At 39.4% G+C, this 20,395-nt stretch overlaps 1 protein-coding gene across 1 annotated transcript; it reads right to left on the reverse strand.

Annotated features, from left to right (window-relative positions):
• Positions 1-4,086: 4,086 nt before the first annotated feature.
• cbx6b (chromobox homolog 6b) lies at positions 4,087-14,511 on the reverse strand. Its single transcript, XM_017416800.3, has 5 exons — positions 13,490-14,511; positions 8,258-8,528; positions 7,678-7,919; positions 5,678-5,857; positions 4,087-5,325 (listed from the first exon to the last, which is right to left on the reverse strand). Exons 1-5 carry the CDS (start codon positions 14,204-14,206, stop codon positions 5,095-5,097), a joined length of 1,641 nt encoding a protein of 546 aa, XP_017272289.1. The 5' UTR covers positions 14,207-14,511; the 3' UTR covers positions 4,087-5,094.
• Positions 14,512-20,395: the final 5,884 nt, after the last annotated feature.

Here is a 20,395-nt window from a genome sequence, read left to right on the forward strand (position 1 = left end):
AATAAATAAAACAAATGAAGTGATATATTTTTATTGCTCAATTTTCAATAATAATCACTTATTATGCAAAAAAAATGAATAGATTAATGTCAGAAAATGTTCATTTTCAATAATTTTTTCTGAAACAGTGCATAAAGTGAAGCCTTAGAGCTAATTTTGATCTGTGATGAAGTCATAAGACTATATTTGGAGATTGTCTAAAGAGCCACTGATCAACATAAAATAAAATGTTATGTAATATAATACCTATAATGATATGCTACGATACTATATGATACAATTTGATATGTGATATGACAATATGATGCACTACAATTGGATAACATTACAATATGATACTCTATGATGTGATATAACACAATATGATACTTAGTATGTGAAATGACACAATACACCACACTACAATGTGAAATAATATATTACAATGTGATGTAATAAGTTACAATGTTGTGTTACATCACATCATATTATAATGATGGGAAGTGACACTATTTGATACAATTCAGGATACAATATTGTGTGATTAAAAATGCTTTAGTCCCCATTTGGAAAATAATGGTTTGTACTCAATGCTGTCTTTGTACTTTCCTCTACAAAAAAAGTTATTGTCTGATTTCTAAAAGAGAAAAATATCCAAAAATATAGGGATGTCATATCTTACCCCCTGGAATAGCTACCCAGACTGGCACTGAATAGCAGATTTTGATGACTTTATCTGCTTCGTGCAGAGTGGTACGTTGTCTGTTAATTGCTCTGTCTGAAGGTGTGAGATTTGTCACCTTTGCAGTCATTTCACAGTATTTGCTCACAGTTCCCTCGTGCATCGGTACAAAAAAAGGAAAAAAGCAACGACAGATTTGTGACAGCAGCTTTAGAAAGTTCGAGCCTCGTGCTTTGTGTGCTTTGTCTTTTTGTGCTCGGAAGGATTTTGAGCCCTTTTCAATAGACTTAAGACACAACAATTGCAAGTTTTAGATGAAGAGAAGGTTAACTGTGGGCAATCTGGCCCCCGAGCACTGAGAGGAAGAGAGAGTAAGGGAAAAGACAATAAGAGGAAGATAAAAATGGCAAAAAGGAGGGAACAATAGTAAAATCTGCTATTTTTAAAAAAAAGAAAGGTAAACAAGAAAAAGTCAAACAATGTGATCCAATAAATGAGACCTGCAGCTGACTTAATGTAGGAAAGTTTCAAAGTTTACAGTCATTTCTTAATTTTAAGAGTTCCAGTAGTCAATACACAGATACAATACACCGATGTGTTAGGTGATCCTATAACACTGTGAGACACGGCCTGCATGGATCAGATAAAGTGCATTGGATGGATTTTTTGGGGGAAATTTGAACACATTGAGCTCCTTTTCCTGAGGGACTCAGAAATGTTCCCAGGCCAGGATGTAATCTCTACAGTGAGTTCTTAGTCCACCCCAAAGTGCCACTATCAGTGGGGCATGTTTGAAATACATCTCTTGTCTAGAAGGTGTCCTTACCAGATGCTTCGTGAAGAGCTAAACTCCTCACCCTGTCCCAAACGGTGAGGCCAGTCACTCTGTAGAGAAAGCTTGTTTCAGCCACTTGTATTTAAGCACTCATTCTTGTGAGATCCCGACTATAAGGGATGGTGAGGGTTGAAATGTAGATTGACTGGTAAATTGAGGGCTTTGACCTTTGGCTCAGCTCTCTCTTCAACCACGACAGGCTGGCACAGTTCTTAATAAAGAGGTCATCTCAATCCCATTTATTCGTCTCTTGTTCTGCCCTCAGTTGTGAACTAAACCCCAGGATACTTGAACTCTTCTACTTGGAGCGGGAGTTCATTCCCAACCCGGAGTTGGTAATCCACCATTTTCCATTTGAGGATCGTGGCTTCAGGCCATGGTGGTGCTATTCTTCATCCCGGCTGCAACCTCACCTCACCTCACTTCATTCTTACTCACGGCACATGCAAAGTATTACTCGGCTATTTTGTAGAACCAAGAGTCAATCTCAGTTACAGTCTCTCAGTGTTTATTCATCTCATGTTTGTGCATCTGTTTAACTTTAGCCTCACTGTCACTTGTGTGTATCCTGGAATAAAAGCAAAGCTCAATGAATTCAACTTTGTTCCAACATTTTTTTAAAAAGCCTTTTAGATAATAACAAAATGAGCCCACTCTTTCCTTCTAAAAATTCAACCTTTAATAAACACTTTGAGGTTTTTTACACAGCACAGAATCAGAACATTACAATACCATACAAGACGTGGACAGAACAGTCTTTATGCAATCAACAACAAGAACAAAGACAGATAATAAAGCATATATGGAGAGGATATTTCTGTCAGTTTCAGTCATCAGTAATATAATAACAATACTTTCAAAAAGCTCAAAACACTTCTGGCATGAGCTGAACGGACACCAAGCATGGCATTCAATATCAACACAGCAGACTGCATTATCAAAGACACAATAGGCACAACCAGATGGCTCGATTTAGCTTCAGTTTGATGGCACAGAGCAGTTTCAAGTAGTATGCTGGAATATTCTGATGTTTCCTTTAAACCGCTTGAATCTTTAAGCCATTGGGGAATTCATAGATGCTTAATTAGCTCAAAATAGCCTCTGGTGAGAATTTTCCCATAGGGACAATAAACTGCAGGATGGTACAAACACTCTGACAGCCACTTTCCACCAAGGACAAGTTTATGCAACTGAGATAAAGCTTTTTTTTAAAAAAACTTTCAAATTTACTATTTGTCTTTTCCTGAAGTTTTTCTACAGCAGTTAGGTATAATTTTTAAAGGTGGTCTACTTTAATAAATCCAACCGAGTGGCTGCATTTAGATGATTAGAAAAAAGTAAAAGCAATATTATCCATTCTGAGCATTTCAGTCTAAAATGTTTTAGACACGTTAAATGGTTTTAACGGCACTCATTGCATTAATTTGAAGACAAACTTTAAGATTAGGCATTCTTTGATAACACACTTGTTGAACTTGTTCTACTTGTTGCAAACGCTTGTCAGGTGAAAAGTGAACGCGTTAAACCAAACTATAAATAAACCCAATTCATTTTAAGAAACAAGCACACAAACAGCCACCCTGCAAGAACAATGCAAGATGCACAGTCCAGTTTTGTGACACACATTGCAGTGGCATGACATTAAAAGCATACGGTTACATCATGCAGAGGTGAAAACAATGTAGCATCTCTCATAACAAGGGTCTTTTCCCTCCCTCTTTCCTTTCTCTTTCATCATCTTCTCCTGGCTGCCATCTGCTGCTTAATATTCCCACCACTTTCTCCAACATTTTTCATCACCTTACCTTGACTCCCAACTCTAAAGCTGTCACAGCCTCAAACTGATTCCACTTCGACCTCGCTGCACACACGGAGGGATTGCATCGGCTCTGCGTTAACTTCCTGCCTTTTTTTATTTATTAAATAACTCTCAGCTGTCTGAGAGGAACTGACTGAATTTAATCTGGCTCGGCTGTTTTCAGAAAATAATCACATGTTTTGTGCTCACAAAATTTTGACAATTACGTGGCATTGGATCACTAACCTCAGCAGGGACAAAGGAAAACATTCAGCATTTTGGAAATTGCAAATTTCCCTTGAAAACAAAAAGAAATGCTAGCTAATAATATTGAGACTGTCCTTCTTTAAGCCTATTGTATTAAACTTGAACCAATACCAAACTAAAACCTGTGCTCAACTACTAAAAATTACTACTTAATGTGTTTGGTGTTGAAGCGCATTTAAAAGACAGTACATTCAAGTTCTTGTGACTTCTTTTTTTTTTTTTTTTGTCTAACATCTTGTCTGGGCCTGAAAATAATTTGGGTAAGCTAATTAGCTAACATCTTGCCTGGGCCTGACGACAATTGGTAAATCTTGCCACATGCTAAACAAATACATTCATACATTCAAAGCCGTAGAAAATAATGTTTTTCACAATGTTGATCATTTTAAAATGAATAAGACTGTTAGCTAACTATTTGATGGTTCTGATTCGTAAACCACCCTATCATTGCCAGTATTATTTGCTTTTTTATTTTACAGGGATAGTTTGGAATATTTATTTCATTTTCTTTTATTTAAACTTTATTTTACCATTAATGGCCCACTGAAATAAATCCCCTCTTCCTCTGTGGAGTTCTAGTTAAGATGGTGGCATAAATACAGTCAGTATTTTACCTGCAGTAGACAACAGTCAGAGTGATCTTAGGCCCGGTCTACACTACTCCAGATGTTGTTGTTTTTTTTACAAAAGTATTTATTTGTCTATGTATAATCTCCCAACTCTCACTACAAATCAAAATGTCATCTACAAGCATCTTTGTCCTGACCTTGTTTGTCCACCTGTCCATCACCATTGCAAACAAGTCTTGGGTTATTTGTGATGACTTAAATCCACTTTAAAGCCCTATTAGCCATTAACTTTATTCCTCCAAGCTAATGGCTAACTAGCCATTCTCCAAACTGAGATTACAGATTGCTCTCTGCTGCAGAAAAGTTACTGACTACTTATAGTAACTTCATGAAACCCTACTTTAACCCTCCTGGGGCCTTCGGATCAAAATGACCTTAAGTTACAAGGGCTTCTCTACCTCTCTTTGTCTCTCTCTCTTGAGGGCATCAAGAGGGTTAAACAATCTGAAATATCCTTTAAAGTTTTGGCTTGTAGTCTCAATTAAACAGTTAACAATTTCCTTAATAAGTCTGCAAGAAGGTTTGCTGAGCAGAAGAAACAACCAGTAATATTAAGATACAGTGTGGCCTGAATCGAAAAAAACCCCACTTCATTATAAGGTTGTTTTACTCTAAACTTGATATTATGCAACATCCCAGCTCTGCTCTTGAATAGATTACATCTTGTGTTGCAATTCTCCTGTGGACCTCCATAAAAGTGTTGGCAAGTTTATTAAAAATATGAAGTTATTGCACAGCCTCTACTCACAACACGTTAGTATGTACCATCATTTCTATTTTATTTTTTTATTATTTTCGCACATTACCCCATCCCTCACAAAAGATTTTGTGTGGGTTTATAACTTCATCAATCAGCGTTATTACTGGCCAAATGAAATCTTCTCTAAAATCTCCTCCCAATAAGTCACTGGGGGCTCTTCATAGGTTTACTACATGGCTCCCCTGGGTCTTTGGTTGCTCCACCATAAGCGCCGATCCCGTTCTCGGTCCAGGGGGCCACGATGCCCTGGGTTACTCTGCCGCATCGAGCCAAGCTGGCAACCTGGGCTGACGACAAAACCCGATCCCAAAGGCCCACCTGAGACAGTTCTCCGACCAAAGCCTGGGTTGAGTCAAAACCTCCACCCAGGGAATCCTAGAGGAGAATCAGTCTGCTGTTAAATGGTTGGATTAGTTAGATATTGAAACAAATGTACTTTTTAAGTTGTTTTGCTGCTTTAGGCAAGACAGTGAACTTCTGCAAAGTTAAAGTAAAATTTGATCAAATTGGACCCATTTGAATGCAAGCCAGCAAAACATTTTGGAGGGGTTCTTCTCATCCTTTAGGCTGCTGTCATTACAACTTATAACTGACTTGCACCTTATTCCAGTGATGCTTCTGCCCTTATTTGCCGAGCAGACCTTAGCAGTAAGTTTCTTTTCTAATCAGCAAAATCTTTACTCATTCAGTCATTCTTGTCTTTCAAAGTCATGTATATTTTACTCACCTGCTCTTGCCCGAGTACGAGCATTCCTCCAGGTCTGATGTGATGTCCAGCAGCCAGGCCATGACCCTCACCTCTCAGCTTTCCCCCCTGGAAGGCTTGCCACGCTCCCCCCTTTTGGGTCCAGCTCACACAAATGTGCTGCCAGCTGCCTCGAGAAAGGTTCAGAGGCAACTGGGCCACCTAGAAAATGGAACGCGGAGTTCAAATAAAGCCGTTTTTATTGTTCCTCTGCGCAGATCAGGTAAGGTATGTCATCAGGCAGCTGACGGTGAAAACTCATTAGCATGGTGCAGATGAAATGGTGCTCTACGACAAGGAAATTTATCTGATTTTGACAGAGTTATTTCTCTATGAGTCTTATGGGTCCAAATTGGCTGTTATAGAGTATTTCCTCTGCCCTGAAGCCATTCTGTTACCTCGAAGCACGCCACACTTTTCCTCCAGGAATAAATTACCATAATGACTTTTCTGAATTACACCACAAGCCACAGCACGGCTCTACATCACTGGGCCATGCTGTCAAGATGGAATTTTAATCTTTCATCGTAACTCTGGAACAAGACTATTTAGCTTGTCTGATGAGGTGTGTTTTTCTTTTTTTTCATCTGATCTGCCCTGCTTAGTTTAATTCCAAGCATCTTATCTTCTGAAAAGAATATGTTAGATTTTTTGAAAAGGGATTCTGTTGAAAGGTTATGAACTGTGGATGTCTTACTTGCTGTAGACAGCTCTTTGAACAACCTCAGTTTGGAGAAATAGAGTTTAATTCTGACTGGACTGATGAGCTAATGGCTAGTCCAAACCTCTCCAAACTAAGGTTATTCAAAGAGCGATCTGGAACAGGTAAGATACAGAATTCCCACTTCAAAAGATCTGAGCTGTCACTTTAATAGTGGCCCTCCAGGACCAGGGTTGCCTACCCCTGCTTTAAATATTCATTAGAAATTATAATCAAGGTCACAACAATAACATGTGTTTGACAGGCCCTACAAATGATTGAATGATCAGAAAAGCGTGATCCTAACAAAAAGATACTGTTGTAAATTCAGGGGGGGGGATTGTAAAAAGTCTACTATTATCTTTGGATTTACTGCTGAGAAACAATAAGCTTTACAGGAAATTAGTTACCCCATCATAGCTGATATGTATGAAAATTAAAATGGACAAAATAGGTGGTAATTTATTTATATGTTTAGCAAAAAGGTTTAATTTTTATGCTCATTATCCAAAAGAAGTAATACACAACATAGGTAATGTACCAGACAGCAGAAAGCTAAGTTTTATCAGCTGTTCTCAGTCAGAACTAAATTCACAGGAAGCAAAGTAAAAAAAAACAAAAAAAACAGCAATATTAACAGCTTAGCATTTTGTGAACATATGCCCATCACCCACTGCCTTCATGCCAGAGCTTTATTCTAAGATGATCTTTTTCTGAAAACTGATTGAGTTTGGTCAAACCATGAAACTAATGTTACGCACAATCACGCGCAACATTACGAGATCTCATGCAATTAGTCAGCACTTGGTGTGTGTGAACGAAACTTTCATTCAGATCTGTCCTGTGGTTCATGAAATATTTTGCTATTACGGCAGACAAACAAACACAAGTGCGCATTTAGGCAATTACATTATCGCCCACTGGTTGGTAGCAGGTGATGAATCAGAAGAAAACAGAAACAGAGAAAAAGTATGTTTCACAAGAACCCCAACAGCAGATTAAAATATCCATCCTACACAATTTACCATCATACACCCCTGATGCTGCCTTAGCTGGATGACTGAACCTACTTCAAAACAAACATTAGTAATGATATTTTCTCCAGGTGCTTTACAGAATTGAGTTCAGAGAGGAATATTGTAGAATTTGTAATTAACAAAGTATTAAAAAAGAAACACAAGATGCATGATCCTTTCTTTAAAAGTGAATTGCAGTCTAACAGCAGGCAGCAAAGACATCAGAGAGTTACCTAGATTGGTGCTGCGACGTTGTTTGTCAGTACCTTGTCATTGATGAGCAGCTCAGCGGGAGTGTGCAGGCCCTGCAGCAGCACCACTTCGTTCGGCTGTTCGGGAACAGCGTAGGACAGGGGGGTCCCCATTCCGGCCCCCGCGGGCCGCAGCCACAGGCAGGCGGTGAAGGCTCGCAGCTTTGGGATGGAGTGTTTCACCAGAGCGAACATGTAGTTCGTCCGTGCTGGGAAGGACAGTCTGTAGCCGTCTGGGAAGGAATGCCCGGCATTTTCTGCTCCCAACAAAACAGCAAGACAGGAGGTAAAGAAATACTCGTTAAGTTACTACAGTTATCTTTTCTTCTGTTATATTTGTTACAACTATATCAAAGCCTCTTGTGTATTTTGAAGCAGAGCAGGAAATCCAGTATTCTGATCAGATTTTTTTACTTTTTAATCAGAATTTATACATCATCTACGGTCATTTCTCATCATTTGTGATTTATGAAAACTAGTGAGCTTCATTGATCACTCAGTCCTTCTATTGCCTATCTTTTTAAATATTTCACAATACACACATTAAAGCATGCAGACATCATGCTTCCATCTTTCTTTATCTTTTGTTTCTCACCTTCCTCCAGGCCTGAGATTTGGTGTTGTAGTTTATTGATGCCCTGGTCGATTTCCTGTCTGTGTTTCTCTGCTTCCAGCCGCAGGGCTTTTCTCTCTTTCTCCAGCAGCTCCACCTTCCTCTCCAGCTCTGCCTCCACATCTTCCATCCTCCAGGGCCTGTCACCACCAGCGCTGTGCCCTGGATTGGCCGACCTCTCCGGGCTGCCATCTTCTGCCACCTCTGAGGTGCTGCTGTCTGTGCGGTTGTGAGGAAACGGACCGATGTCTGTCTGCAGAGGATGGAGACAGGCAGGCGAAAAACTGAATCAGAATCTGGGTTTTAAAGACGAGAATTCTAATAATTCTAGTAATTACATGTAAACAGAAATTTATGTAATGCAACTGTATTTAGGATGGTCTAACACATTAAAAATAAATAAAACTAGCATTCCTTGAAGGAATGCATATATCCTGCTGCCTTGTTTATCATAGTCTTGAACAAAGATCCTCCATGATCTGTTAGTGCTCAAACTATGTGTGGGGAGTGACTCTCAGCTACTACCACACCTAACTATTGCTCATTATTTGTAAAATGGACTTGATTGAGTATTTATGACAGCCATATTAAATTGTGTTGACTCTAAAGGTTGATGACTTGTTGACGTACATCCAATCATTACTTTTTAACATTTTCATCAAAATGTCCTGTAGGTATTCAACATAGTAGGAGTTTATGCTCATAAAAACATTTGCACAATTAGTGGTTAATTGTGTTTTTTATTGAATTGTAAACAAATTTCTAAAAATTACGTTACCATCAATTTCACAGAATGGTTATCTACTGTGTGTTTGTTTAGCAGTATAGCAGTAGCAGCAGCTAGCTCTAGCGTGTAACCTGAGACACCAGGTGCAATCTTGGCCCCACTTGGACTAGCCGTTAGCTCGTTGTTCCGGTCAGAATCAAGCTGTTTCTTCAAACAGAGGTCATTCAAAGAGCTATCTACAAAAAGAAAGATATGCCATTTTAAAAGATTTGAACTATTACTTCAATATCAAATTAATTGGTAATTTCTTTCCAGTTTTGCATAAGGCTTTGGGATAAGTAAAACAGTAGATTTAATAATGCTGTACCTGACACAGTATGTCTTTAGAAAATGTTTCAGCAAACAAAACAGCTAATGTGTAAAAAAAAACAAAAAAACAAACAAGCATCGCTTTATTCCTACACTGCCAAATATAGTCCTGTAAAGGCTAAAAATACCAGAAACAGGTTCATACAGTTTTCATGCTGAGCTGAGCTAACTGTAGGTCAGCTTACTGCTGCTGAACGGACAGATACGTTAAACCATCACTCTTAGCTTTCCTGGTGTTTTAATCTCTCATGTTGCATCTCACAGCTTACCCCAGCTTAACTTCTCTGTAGGTTAGTGGAGCACACTTTTGCAGCCCAATGCTCAAAAAAAACAAAACAAATTCTGTCTGATGCTACTCTGAATTTCACATTTTGCTCCAAAGTGCAGAGGGTCGTGAAGCTCTCGTGTTACAGAAAATGTCGACTCATGACCAAATTAGAAATTATTTTGTCTTTCAGTTAAATTTAAATCGGACCATAAAAAATGGCTCCCGAGAAAGTAAAAAGTTTCATTTAGCAACAAATAGCTAAATTTAGCTTCAGTGTGGTTCCCAGAAAAACAAGCAAGCCACAGAGGAGGAAATATCTGCAAATCTTAATCTAACAAACACCTACTGGTTCCACTGTATCCACCAAGAACTTCTAAATATGAACAGACCACACGGCAATGCTGAAAATAAAAACAGATTCTTTGCTGAATACATCAGACACATAGTGCGCATCATCCATCCCAAAATACAAAGACTGGAGCCCAAACGGAGATGGGTATTTCTACCCAGAATGTATAAAATAAAGCTTTGATGTTTAATGCAAACTCTCTTTCAAAGAGATCAACATACAGAGCTGTGCGGCATGTATAAAGACTAGCAGAGCGTGCTGGTTTTTATAACAGGAACAACACTGCTGGACAACGCAATGAAACACTCTGGACTTGAATCCCTCCAAACTCCACTTTATTATCAATGTTCCAGAAAAGTTGGAAATCGGAAAATTGATTCAAAAATATTGCATGCCTTTTCATGAGGTTGTTTGTTGTCAAATCACTCACTACCATGAAAGGTGTGCAAATATGTCACTGCCTTTGAGGGTGTTATCTGCTGTGGTAGTAATATAACTCGTGAACCACTGGATGGATTATAATTAAAGTAATGTGATGCACATCTTTACTGAATAACTTGTAGAGTGAACCTAATTCAAGATGGCCTCCTCAGCTGATCAACCTTAGGAAACACAAAAATGGCTATAGCTCAGTATTTTTTACAGACACTGAGCTGAGTAGCTGATAGGTACCTCCAGCACATATTCTGAGCTCTTATAAATTATGCAAAACATTTGCTTAAAACTTTGCCATATAATACATTATGTAATATGCATTCCTCAAAGAATTCTACTTTTAAATGACCATTGATGGCTGATTTTAATGTCAGCTCAGTTTATTTCTGTTTCTACAGTACATTTAAATTAACCTCAGGTGGTTAAAAGTATAAAATATTAAAACTTATTAGAAAATCAGCAAAAAGAAAACTGAACAATAAATGTAGCATTACATATCACCCACTGCCTTGTTTGAAATAAATGTCACTTTAAAGATGTCTTGAAACTAAATTTTGAGGTTAATTAATTTGTCAAGCTTGTACACTAAAAGCCAAGATAGTGGACTCAAGTAGGACTAAATGTCAGTAAAAAGGATTTTAAACAGTGATTTGAAGTAATCAGTGTTCTAGGCAGCTAATATCCAAAGATGGGCTGTTTAATGAAACAGGAGCCACCAATGAAAAGGTTCTGACCCCTTTGTTTTTGAGTTTGGATCTGGGAATTTCCAGCAGTATGATTTGTAAATTTTAGTGCTTAAGTGAATATCTAAAGGTTCAATTAAAATGATGCCATAGTGTATAAACTCCTGCTTTCCTTTCCTTCAGCAAAGCTATCAAAATGTATTATATCAGTCTTTGGTAGTGTGAAAGTTGTGCAGTTCTGTTTCCTAAGTCTTAAATATTGCCAACACTGATTTTACACAACACTACAGTGCTACTTGCACGATCAGCAAAATAGTTGCAGAGCTTGGTCTGTTTATTGCAACTGTTATACTTGGATATTAGGTCTGATGTAAACATCAAACCATGTTACTGAAGTAGGTCATGTAGCGGTACACAGAAACCTGACTCAGATGGTGTGCAAAAAAAGAGGTGCTGATGGAAAACAAAAACTGCTGCCAACTACTCAGAGAAATGTTTTTTTATGTGTGGTGATATGAGGAATGGGTACGGGGGAATAAGGGGGTTAGTTGTTTTGTGAGAAGTGTAAAATCTGGAAGGCACGGGCATAAAAATGACCCGCACTGGCCTGTCCTACATCTAACTGAGTGAGGGGTGTTACCCTGCACAGAAGCACAATCACTCTCAACAACAAATAGAAGGCACCTCATACATTATACATGCATTTCTTTGGGCAAAAAATGAGGTTATAAATCATCAGAATCTGGTCTAGCTTGTTTCATGTTTCAGTGTTCTTTCCTCCACCTCCTCCTTCTCCTGATGGAGCCTCCCCTCCCCCGTCCTCTCCTGCCTGCCCCCCTCCTCCTCATGCCTCATACATCTGTCTTTTGGATTTGACATTTCAGGCTCTTTTCCTGCCATTATGAAAATGGCAACCTTTTCAGAGCAATCAATTCTTATATTAGTAAAGACATCATCACGGGATGCCATTTAGGTACTAATAAACCAAATCATCCATGGATTTATTGGCCTCATGTTTGTAGCTCTTATGAGGGGGAAATAAGAGGAGCTCATATGTTGTTTATTTGCCTGTCTTTATGGATATTTTTAATAAAATAATAATCTCCTATAAGTTCCTTTTACAGAAAAATAAAGCAAGAGGATTGTTAAGAATAAAAGTTATTGTTCTGTGTTATAAGTACAAGCTATCTTTAAAAAATTAAAGAGTTTTTTGGAGAATAAAATAAATCTTCACAGCACAAGTGATTCTTGTGAGGATTTGGATTTTTTTTGTTTCTGTTTTGGTTTTCTTTATGTTTTCTCTGTGGGTTTTTATTTGTGCTTTCAGTTTGGGTTTTTCCTGTTTGTGTTCCTGCTCAGTATTCACTCCTCCTCTGTCACTCTTTTGCCCTTCTTGCCACACCCATCTCCACCTGTCCGTAATCATTTCCACTCACCTGTTTCCACTTCCCTCGTTACCCTCAGCACTCAAATACCCGGTCATTTCTCCCACTAGTCGTTGGATCATTACTTGTTGTTTGCCTTCGCTCCCCATGTTTCCTCGTTACCTTGCCTTGCTATGTATTTGGATTTTTGTTAAGTTTTAGTTGCTGCCACGTCAGCTTTTGTTTTGTTATTTTTCTTTAGTTAATAAATTAGTTTATTTTTACCATGAGTCTGCACTCAGGGTTCTTTTCTGTGTCCCGCAATCCTGACAATTCTAGGATGAAGAATAAAGAAAAATCACTGATAACTCCTATAATTTCCCATTAAAGCAAAAAAGGCAAGAATGTTGTTATTATCAACATCATAGTTAGGAGTTTTTATTATTGGGATCATTAAGAATTATTTTTAAGAGTTACTGTTGGGAATTAGAGATACAGGTTATTATAAATCATGTTTGGGTTTAGGGTTATGGTTATTAGTTATAGCTAAGAATTATAGTTAAGAGTTACCAATAACCCTTAATGTTAACCCTTAAATGTAACTTTTAGTTAAAAGATTTATGGTTAAGGGCTATTATTATGAATTGTATTTTACAGGTATCAATAAAAGATACTGTTAAATGTTCTTTAAGAGTTTTTGTTAAGAGTTGTTAATAGATATGGTTAAGAGTCATTATTGGGAGCTATGATGAAGGACCTTTGTTCGGGATTACTTTTAGGATTTATTGTTAGGAGTTATTAAGATTTTTAAAATACATTTATTCACTGTAAACCCCATAAAAGTGGCTGTCAGGTAAGAAGTCATGTCAGCTTCTTATTATGGCAAAAAAGGCAGGATTGTTGTAATTATTAGAAGTTATCATGATCAGTTATCCTTAAGAGTTGTTGTATCAGTAATCTCAAAGCTCTGTCAGCTCCATGCAGAATCTGATTCAGGTTTTGAGCCGATCTCCACCTACCTCCAGTCTTTCTATGCGGTCTTGGAGCTGGCTGATCGCCTGTTCCAGTTCATCCACAGCTCCGACCGTGAGCAGGTGGCCGCCGTCGGGCGCTGAGGCCGGGCTGTCCCGCACCCTCATCCGCTCCAGGTGCGCCCCCTCCGGAGCTCTCCGCAGCCCCGCGGGGTGTCCGCGCCTCTCCGCGCTGCTGCTCCTGCCTCTCCCCCTCCCTCCGAGCCCCTTCTCGCACTCGGACAGCTTCCCCGTCAGCTCCCGGATGGTCCGCTGGTCGCTGGAGATCTGGTCCTTCTGCTGCAGGACGGTCTGCCGCAGCTCCTCCGCGGCGGTGCGGAGGTAGCCCCAGTCCTCGCCCGCGTACAGCGACGGGTCCTCCGCTTGTTGCTGAAAGTTCCTCGTGTTGCACTCCCCGGCGGGGATCGGGGTGCAGATGAGCCGGCTGACCGTGGGGTCGTGTCCGGTGAGTCCCGTCACCCCGTCCAGTCCCACGTGGAAAGTAGGCGCTTCCGAGCCGGGCGTTTCAGAACCGTGGAGAGCTCCTAGCGCTCCGGCTCGGGCCACGGAGCCCCCGGAGGCAGCGGCGGGAGTCTGCGCCGCCGCGTCCGGAAAAAGCGAGTGGTTGTCGGCCGCGGGCTGCCGCTGAGCCGCCGCAGCTCCCTTGGTGGCTCCGGTGTGGACAGCCGCGATGATGCAGATGACAGCACCGATGAAGGCCACCATCCCGGCGGCCAGGATAACAACAATGAACTTCAGGGTGGCGGCGGGGGCGATTACTTAATAGAAAAATCTAACAGTCACTCAGTTTGTCAGTGAAAAGCTCCAGAAAAACGAGAAAGAAAGTCTTAAATAACTGATCAGAGTGTTCAAAAGGGAAAAAAAATCCTTACTTTCCCCCAAAAGAACAAGCGATGAGAAAAGGAGAGTTTGGGACCATGATTGAGTGATCATGGAGACAGCAACAAACAGAGCTGCACCTCCTCTGCTCCTGCAACGCGCATGTCCTCCTGTTCAGGCGAAATCCAGCCTATTAATACTGAGGAGACGTGAGTGGGCGAGAGATGGTGGGAGACATGGGAAAAACACATCACAGCTTGCTCTTTTTTTTTTTTTTTTTTTGGTCATCATGTAAAATAAAAAGTGGAAGCTTTCTCCACAGACATCTTAGTTTGTAGTGTTATAAAAAGCCCTTCAAAAACAGAGAAAAAGAGAACTGTTTGTCTTCTTTGTCTTTTTGAGATTAGTTAAATCTTGGTCAAATTTTACCAAATGCATGTTTTAATCAGGTGCAGTCATGAAGGGAAAAAGAAGATCCATTCTCTTTCAGTTCTAGGGTTTTGTGTATTACAACATAATAAAACAAATCTGCTTCTCAAAATATTTAAATCTCACCTCAAGTGGAGAAGAATACACAACAGATTCCATTCATGTCTTTATTTGTTCAAGAAAAACAAAGCCAACATGGGAAGGCTGTGTGTGGAAAAAATATTTGTGTTATCTCTGATTTTATTGGTCTCTCACTTGGTTTTGGAGGAATAATGGTCCACTTTTTTTAATGTAGCTTCAGTTCATTGAGTTCTGCAGACATTTGTTTCTACTCAGCTCTCTTAAGATCCCAGCATTTCAGTCAGGCTCAGGTCTGGGCTTTAACTGGATCACTGCAACACCTTGATTCTTTATTTGTTCAGTCATTCTGTTGTAGATATGTTGCTGTGTTTGGGATCAGTGTTCTGTTTCATCAGTTCATTCAGTTGAAACTTTGCAAACAAAGTCATACCGTGTTCTTTTAAGTGAAGAGCTTTCTTTCTTCAGCCCTGCCAAACAAGCCACAATTCTTGAGTCTTTCTCTAATTGTCCTGTCATGAACTTTAACCTTTAACCTGCCAACTGAGGCCTGTAGAATCTGAGAAGGAGTTGTTGGGGTTTTGCAATATTTTGAAACATTGCACAATCGGACCTTGGGGTAAATTTGCTGGGACGTCCACTATTGGAAAGACTGGCAGCTGTATCAAAGCTTTTCCACTTGTCAATAATCTCCCTGTAGAACTCCAAATTGCGGCACCTGGGTGATACTTTCCCTCTTAAATCTTATGGAAGCAGCAAGACTGGATTTAGGTTTCCACACAGCTTTTCCATTTTGGCTTCTTTTTTGTTTATTAAATAACAACATTGAGGAATCTGTTGTGTGTTTTTGTTAAATCTGAAAAATTTTAGAACCTAATAAAGGCCAGATCAAAGTTCTCATTATGTCCTGAAATGTAAAACCCCAGAACTGAAAGAGACAGGACTTTCTTTCTCCAAAGACTGCTTTGTCTTTTTGTGACAAACTGGATCAAATTTTATTCATCTCATTTCCCAATCGGGTATCTTCGTCATGCTTCAAACCCTGCACAATACATCAGGATTTTATCTTTCCCATCGCATAAAAATGATATTTTCTAGCTCATATTACACAGACAAAGCAAAATGAATATCATAACTCAGTGTCAAGGTTTTCTCGTCAAACAGCAGCAGCACACATAAAGAGACTGCAAACCCTTAGAAAAACACCTGGTAGACCAGAAAGTTTCATTTCACTATGTTTTTCTCTCCCAGAAAATGATTAACACACATAATTAAAAAGAATGAGCACAAGAGAGCAGGGGCGCTCACATAAAGACATAAGGCAGGTGTGGGAAACAAAAAAAAAAGCTGAGTTTGAGCTGGAACAGCTGAAGTCTGTTAAAAATTGAGGGGTTTGATCTCGCACAGAGGGGATTTAAGATAAGACTCCTTTGAGTCGCGGGAGCCAAAAGCTCTAATTTAAAATGAGTGCAGGAGGACACTTCGTCCAACGTGTGTGCAGCAGAATTAGCTCGAGCTCTCGGGCTTCAGCTCGCGAGAAGAGTAGAAGAGACGGCGAATATCCTCCTGCAGGCTTAGGAACTAGAGGATGAAAAATACAAAACAGGCACATGGTGTTCTCTCATTTGTATTCAGAGCCAGACTGGCACTGATGGCATCGCTCAGTAATAATAGCAGCTTTACCCCTTACAGCCTGTTGCAGGTTTAACTATAGGAGATGAAAATATTTGCCATATTTTGGAGCTTTTGGAGGTAAATGAAGGCTAAGCATTACAGCTGTGTCAGTCTTTTCTGTTTACTGAGTGCTTATATAAGGCAGGGAAGGTAAAGCACTTTGGATTTTGCTGCATGGTGATTGACTGACATTTTCTACTGATCAATGATGATCTATAGGAAACAGTAACAAGATTATTAGCACAGGTGGGGTGTTGCATTGCAGTGATTCTATCATTTTAAGGCTTTCTTTTGTTGGAAATGTTCTACTCAGTGCGACAAATTTAGCATCCTCTCACCTGTTTTAGTGAAATAACCACTTCTGTTCATGCAGAGGTGTTTTTCCTTGACACCTTTTCAGGATAAATGCTTCATACATTATTGCTTAATTGTGTTTCCTTTCAGTTATCTGGTGTTCTCATTCTTCTTTCTGTTTAAAGGTGATGGACTGAAGGCACCACTTTAATGGCAGAATGTCTGCAGAAGCCAATAAAGGTCTGCAGTGAACATTTACTCGGAGAGCCCCAGCTATCTGCAGTAATCAACCAGCACTGGCTTGTTCACAAACGATGCGGTAAAGAGACGGTTCAGATCTTTTAAAGTGGGGTTCTGTGTGAAAAGTTAGGAGCAATAAATATCTTACTTGTGGTCGATAGCTCTTTGCACAACCTCATTTGGGGAGAAAAAGAGATTATTCTTACTGGATTGTTGAGCTAATGGTGGGTGTTAAAAGTCATACTTTTGTTACTTTGAATCCTCAAATAGGTGGTGTTTTGTGCTGGAGTCACATACAACAAACATTTTTTTTATTAATATTAAATAATTAGTCACAACAAGTATGAATATAGAATTAATATTAATTATTAATACATACAAAGTTGCTATACTGAGAAATAACAGAATGTTTAAATAATACAGAATTTATGAGCATAACTTTTATTTTGGTTTACTAGATGTTAGCCAGACTTTCTCGATGTGTACTGCAGCTCATTAAACCCTCAGAGTTGGAGCAGCTGCCAACGTGAGGACAAAGAGACCTGGCAGGCAGCTTTCTTTCATACTCACTAAATTATGGGTAAGAAGTGATCAAATTAGAAAAAGTAAAAAGTTGAAAAAGTACAACAGATGCTAACAGCTAGTCTGAGCAGTGCCAAGGTGAAAGCAGACTGCTGCTGTCTCCACTATCGAAACAATGGTTTGCAGCCCTCACATGATTAATATTTTAGAAACTTTTACACTGATGCCAGTTTCGCGTTACCTGATTATTAATGTAGAGTGTTATCATTATTTGCAAGCATAAATAGCAGTGGCAGTAGCATTTGTAGTGAAGCCTGGGGCATTTCCAGCAGGGATATCTTAAAATATATGCCCGAATAACTGTGTAATGCAAAACTGATGGTGATGCAAAGGTATGTAATGTCTTCATAAACTGCTCTGAACTTGTTTTTTAGATTTGAGTCTCTTATTTTATTGTTAAATATATTATTCTGATGATATAACATTATTTATAGTACAACATGTTGAATAAAGAAGGATACAAACAAAATGTGTATACAAAATCCAAACGTTTGTTTTCCATCAGCTTGAAAGCTGGAAAGCTTTGGGTCTGTTATTGTTTACTCTTTTTTAAAACTGCATGCAGGTGTGAAACAAGGTGGGTTTGTAGAAATTATAAATTCAAACAAATATAAATAAGTAACTTTTAGTTGTTTTAAGATGGCACCAATCCACTTTGGTGTTGGCCCCGCTCAGACTAGCCATTAGCTCAACAATCTGATTAGAATTCAACATAATTTCTCCAAACTGAGGCTGTTCAAAGAGCTATCTACAACAGGTAAGATAGTAATTATTCATAACTTTTGCACAGAGCTCCACTTCAAAACACCTGAACTATTCATTTAAAGGTGCAAACCATGATCAGTAAATACAAATTAATGGATTATTGGCGTGACACCAGAAACAAACAGGAAAATGCTGCTCAGGGCTTTTAGGATCAGTTCTACTAATTCAGTATCACTGTACATATTAGGACATAGTTAACCTTAATGTTCCACCTACTTCCATAGCAGTAAATTCTATATTGTTTACATAACAGGACTTGTCTCGGCTCTTTGAAGCAGAGCTTTGCAATCAGCAATGCCTGGTCTGCAATCAGACCAGATTTATTACTGCATGCTAAGCGAACTCGAGTCTCTAAAAGAAAAAAAAAGATAAAACAACGATAAAGCAAACATCTCTTGTGTAGTTATTTAATGTTCCAGTCGTGTCTTTGATTGGTTTATGGTGCCATCTGCTGTACACATTTCCCTTCCTCCGGCGGAGTCTACATCCTGTTAAAAAGTAAACAATTAACCGAAGGGATTATCGGTGCACAATTCCACTTCCTGTCTGGAATCTTTAGTGTGGATCAGATGAACACAGAAACTCACTGTCAGCACTCATCACTATGAGCTTTTAAAAAAGAAAAATGAGCGCATCGCTGTCCCTGCAGTATCTAAATGTCTCTGCAGTGGGTTCATGGGGAGTTCACTGACTCTGACAAGGGAGAGGGTGGGGGGAACACCCTACAGCCTGGGAATGCTAAATGAGAACAGTGGGATCACAGCGAGACCGGCGGCGGAGGCGGCGGGTCCAGGGTTTTGTGTTAAAATGTAATGATTAAAGTGCAGAACAAAGTCGTTTCCTCTCCTGGCTCTTTTTGTTGGGAGGGTGGAGAGAGAAGCAGAAATGGGGGACTGGCTGTTGATAGGTGAAAAATCCCCCAAAAGTCCAAATTCAAGCTGAGAGATGCTGCAGACCCCACGACTTTATTATTTATATTTAAAGTTAATATTCAGTAACACAAATGTTTCAGTTTGCCTCACGGAGCTTGTGCAGGTAAATAATGAAATCCTGAATTGCTCAAAAAATGTAAAAACTGCTCGATTTTTAGAGGCTGGGGAGTGATGCAGGTGGTGGGTCAGATGGGTCTGAAACTCTGCTGAGACCTTTTTAGAAGTTAGTGTTCTCCCCATCTTTACTACCTTTAGGTCAGTCCAGCTCTCAGACAGGTCAGCTGTTGACACCAGCGTTGATAAATGACAGTGAGCGGATGAATCTTGCACTCCTTGTCTCCCTGGCAGACATCTCTTGCTGTAAGGTTCTGGTAGGAAAAGTTTGACCTCATGACAGCTTTTTAGTTTTCTCAATAGTAAGTTCACAAAATGACCACATTTGGGTTTTTCTTGCCTTACTCTCTGTTTCTGTCCTGAGGGGTTGAGATTCCAGAGGTGGCTCTGCACCCCTAAAACCTCCAACCCTTCAACCGCTTTCTTGTTTGCAAAGCAACACATAGTACCTTGTTTGTAAATGACAAATGCTTCACATTTATATAGCACATTTTAAACCTCAGCCATGCTCCTCAAAGCACTTTATAATGGGTTTCTCATTCACTGTATAAACTATATGGGCTACAACTGGACTACAGCTTCAACTCCTAGAGTTGGTGGCAAAGACACGTCACTAAAACCTTATTTTGCATCCACATTACAGTAATTAGGCACAAATTAACTCTTTTTTGTGTGTGTTTAGGCTAATAGTTGAGGCTGGAATCTATAGACGAGATCTTTTCTCCTCAATCTAAGCAGCACGTTCTTTATCGGTCTTACTCTTTTTAGCATGCGTGACTTTCTTAAAAAACGGTTTCACAGAAAAAGCTGCATATTCAGATTTGTGACTAGTTTATTACTAGTTTTGAGAAAAGGCTCCGTCATAGTTAAGCAATAGAGTGCCATTAAAAACTGTCCACTGGTTCATGAGATATTTTGCTAACAGACACACTTGCAGAAACAGTTTCTACTTGCTTCTGCTTTAAAC

Source organism: Kryptolebias marmoratus, linkage group LG12 (genome assembly GCF_001649575.2).
Source record: "Kryptolebias marmoratus isolate JLee-2015 linkage group LG12, ASM164957v2, whole genome shotgun sequence".
Classification (NCBI taxonomy): Eukaryota; Metazoa; Chordata; class Actinopteri; order Cyprinodontiformes; family Rivulidae; genus Kryptolebias; species Kryptolebias marmoratus.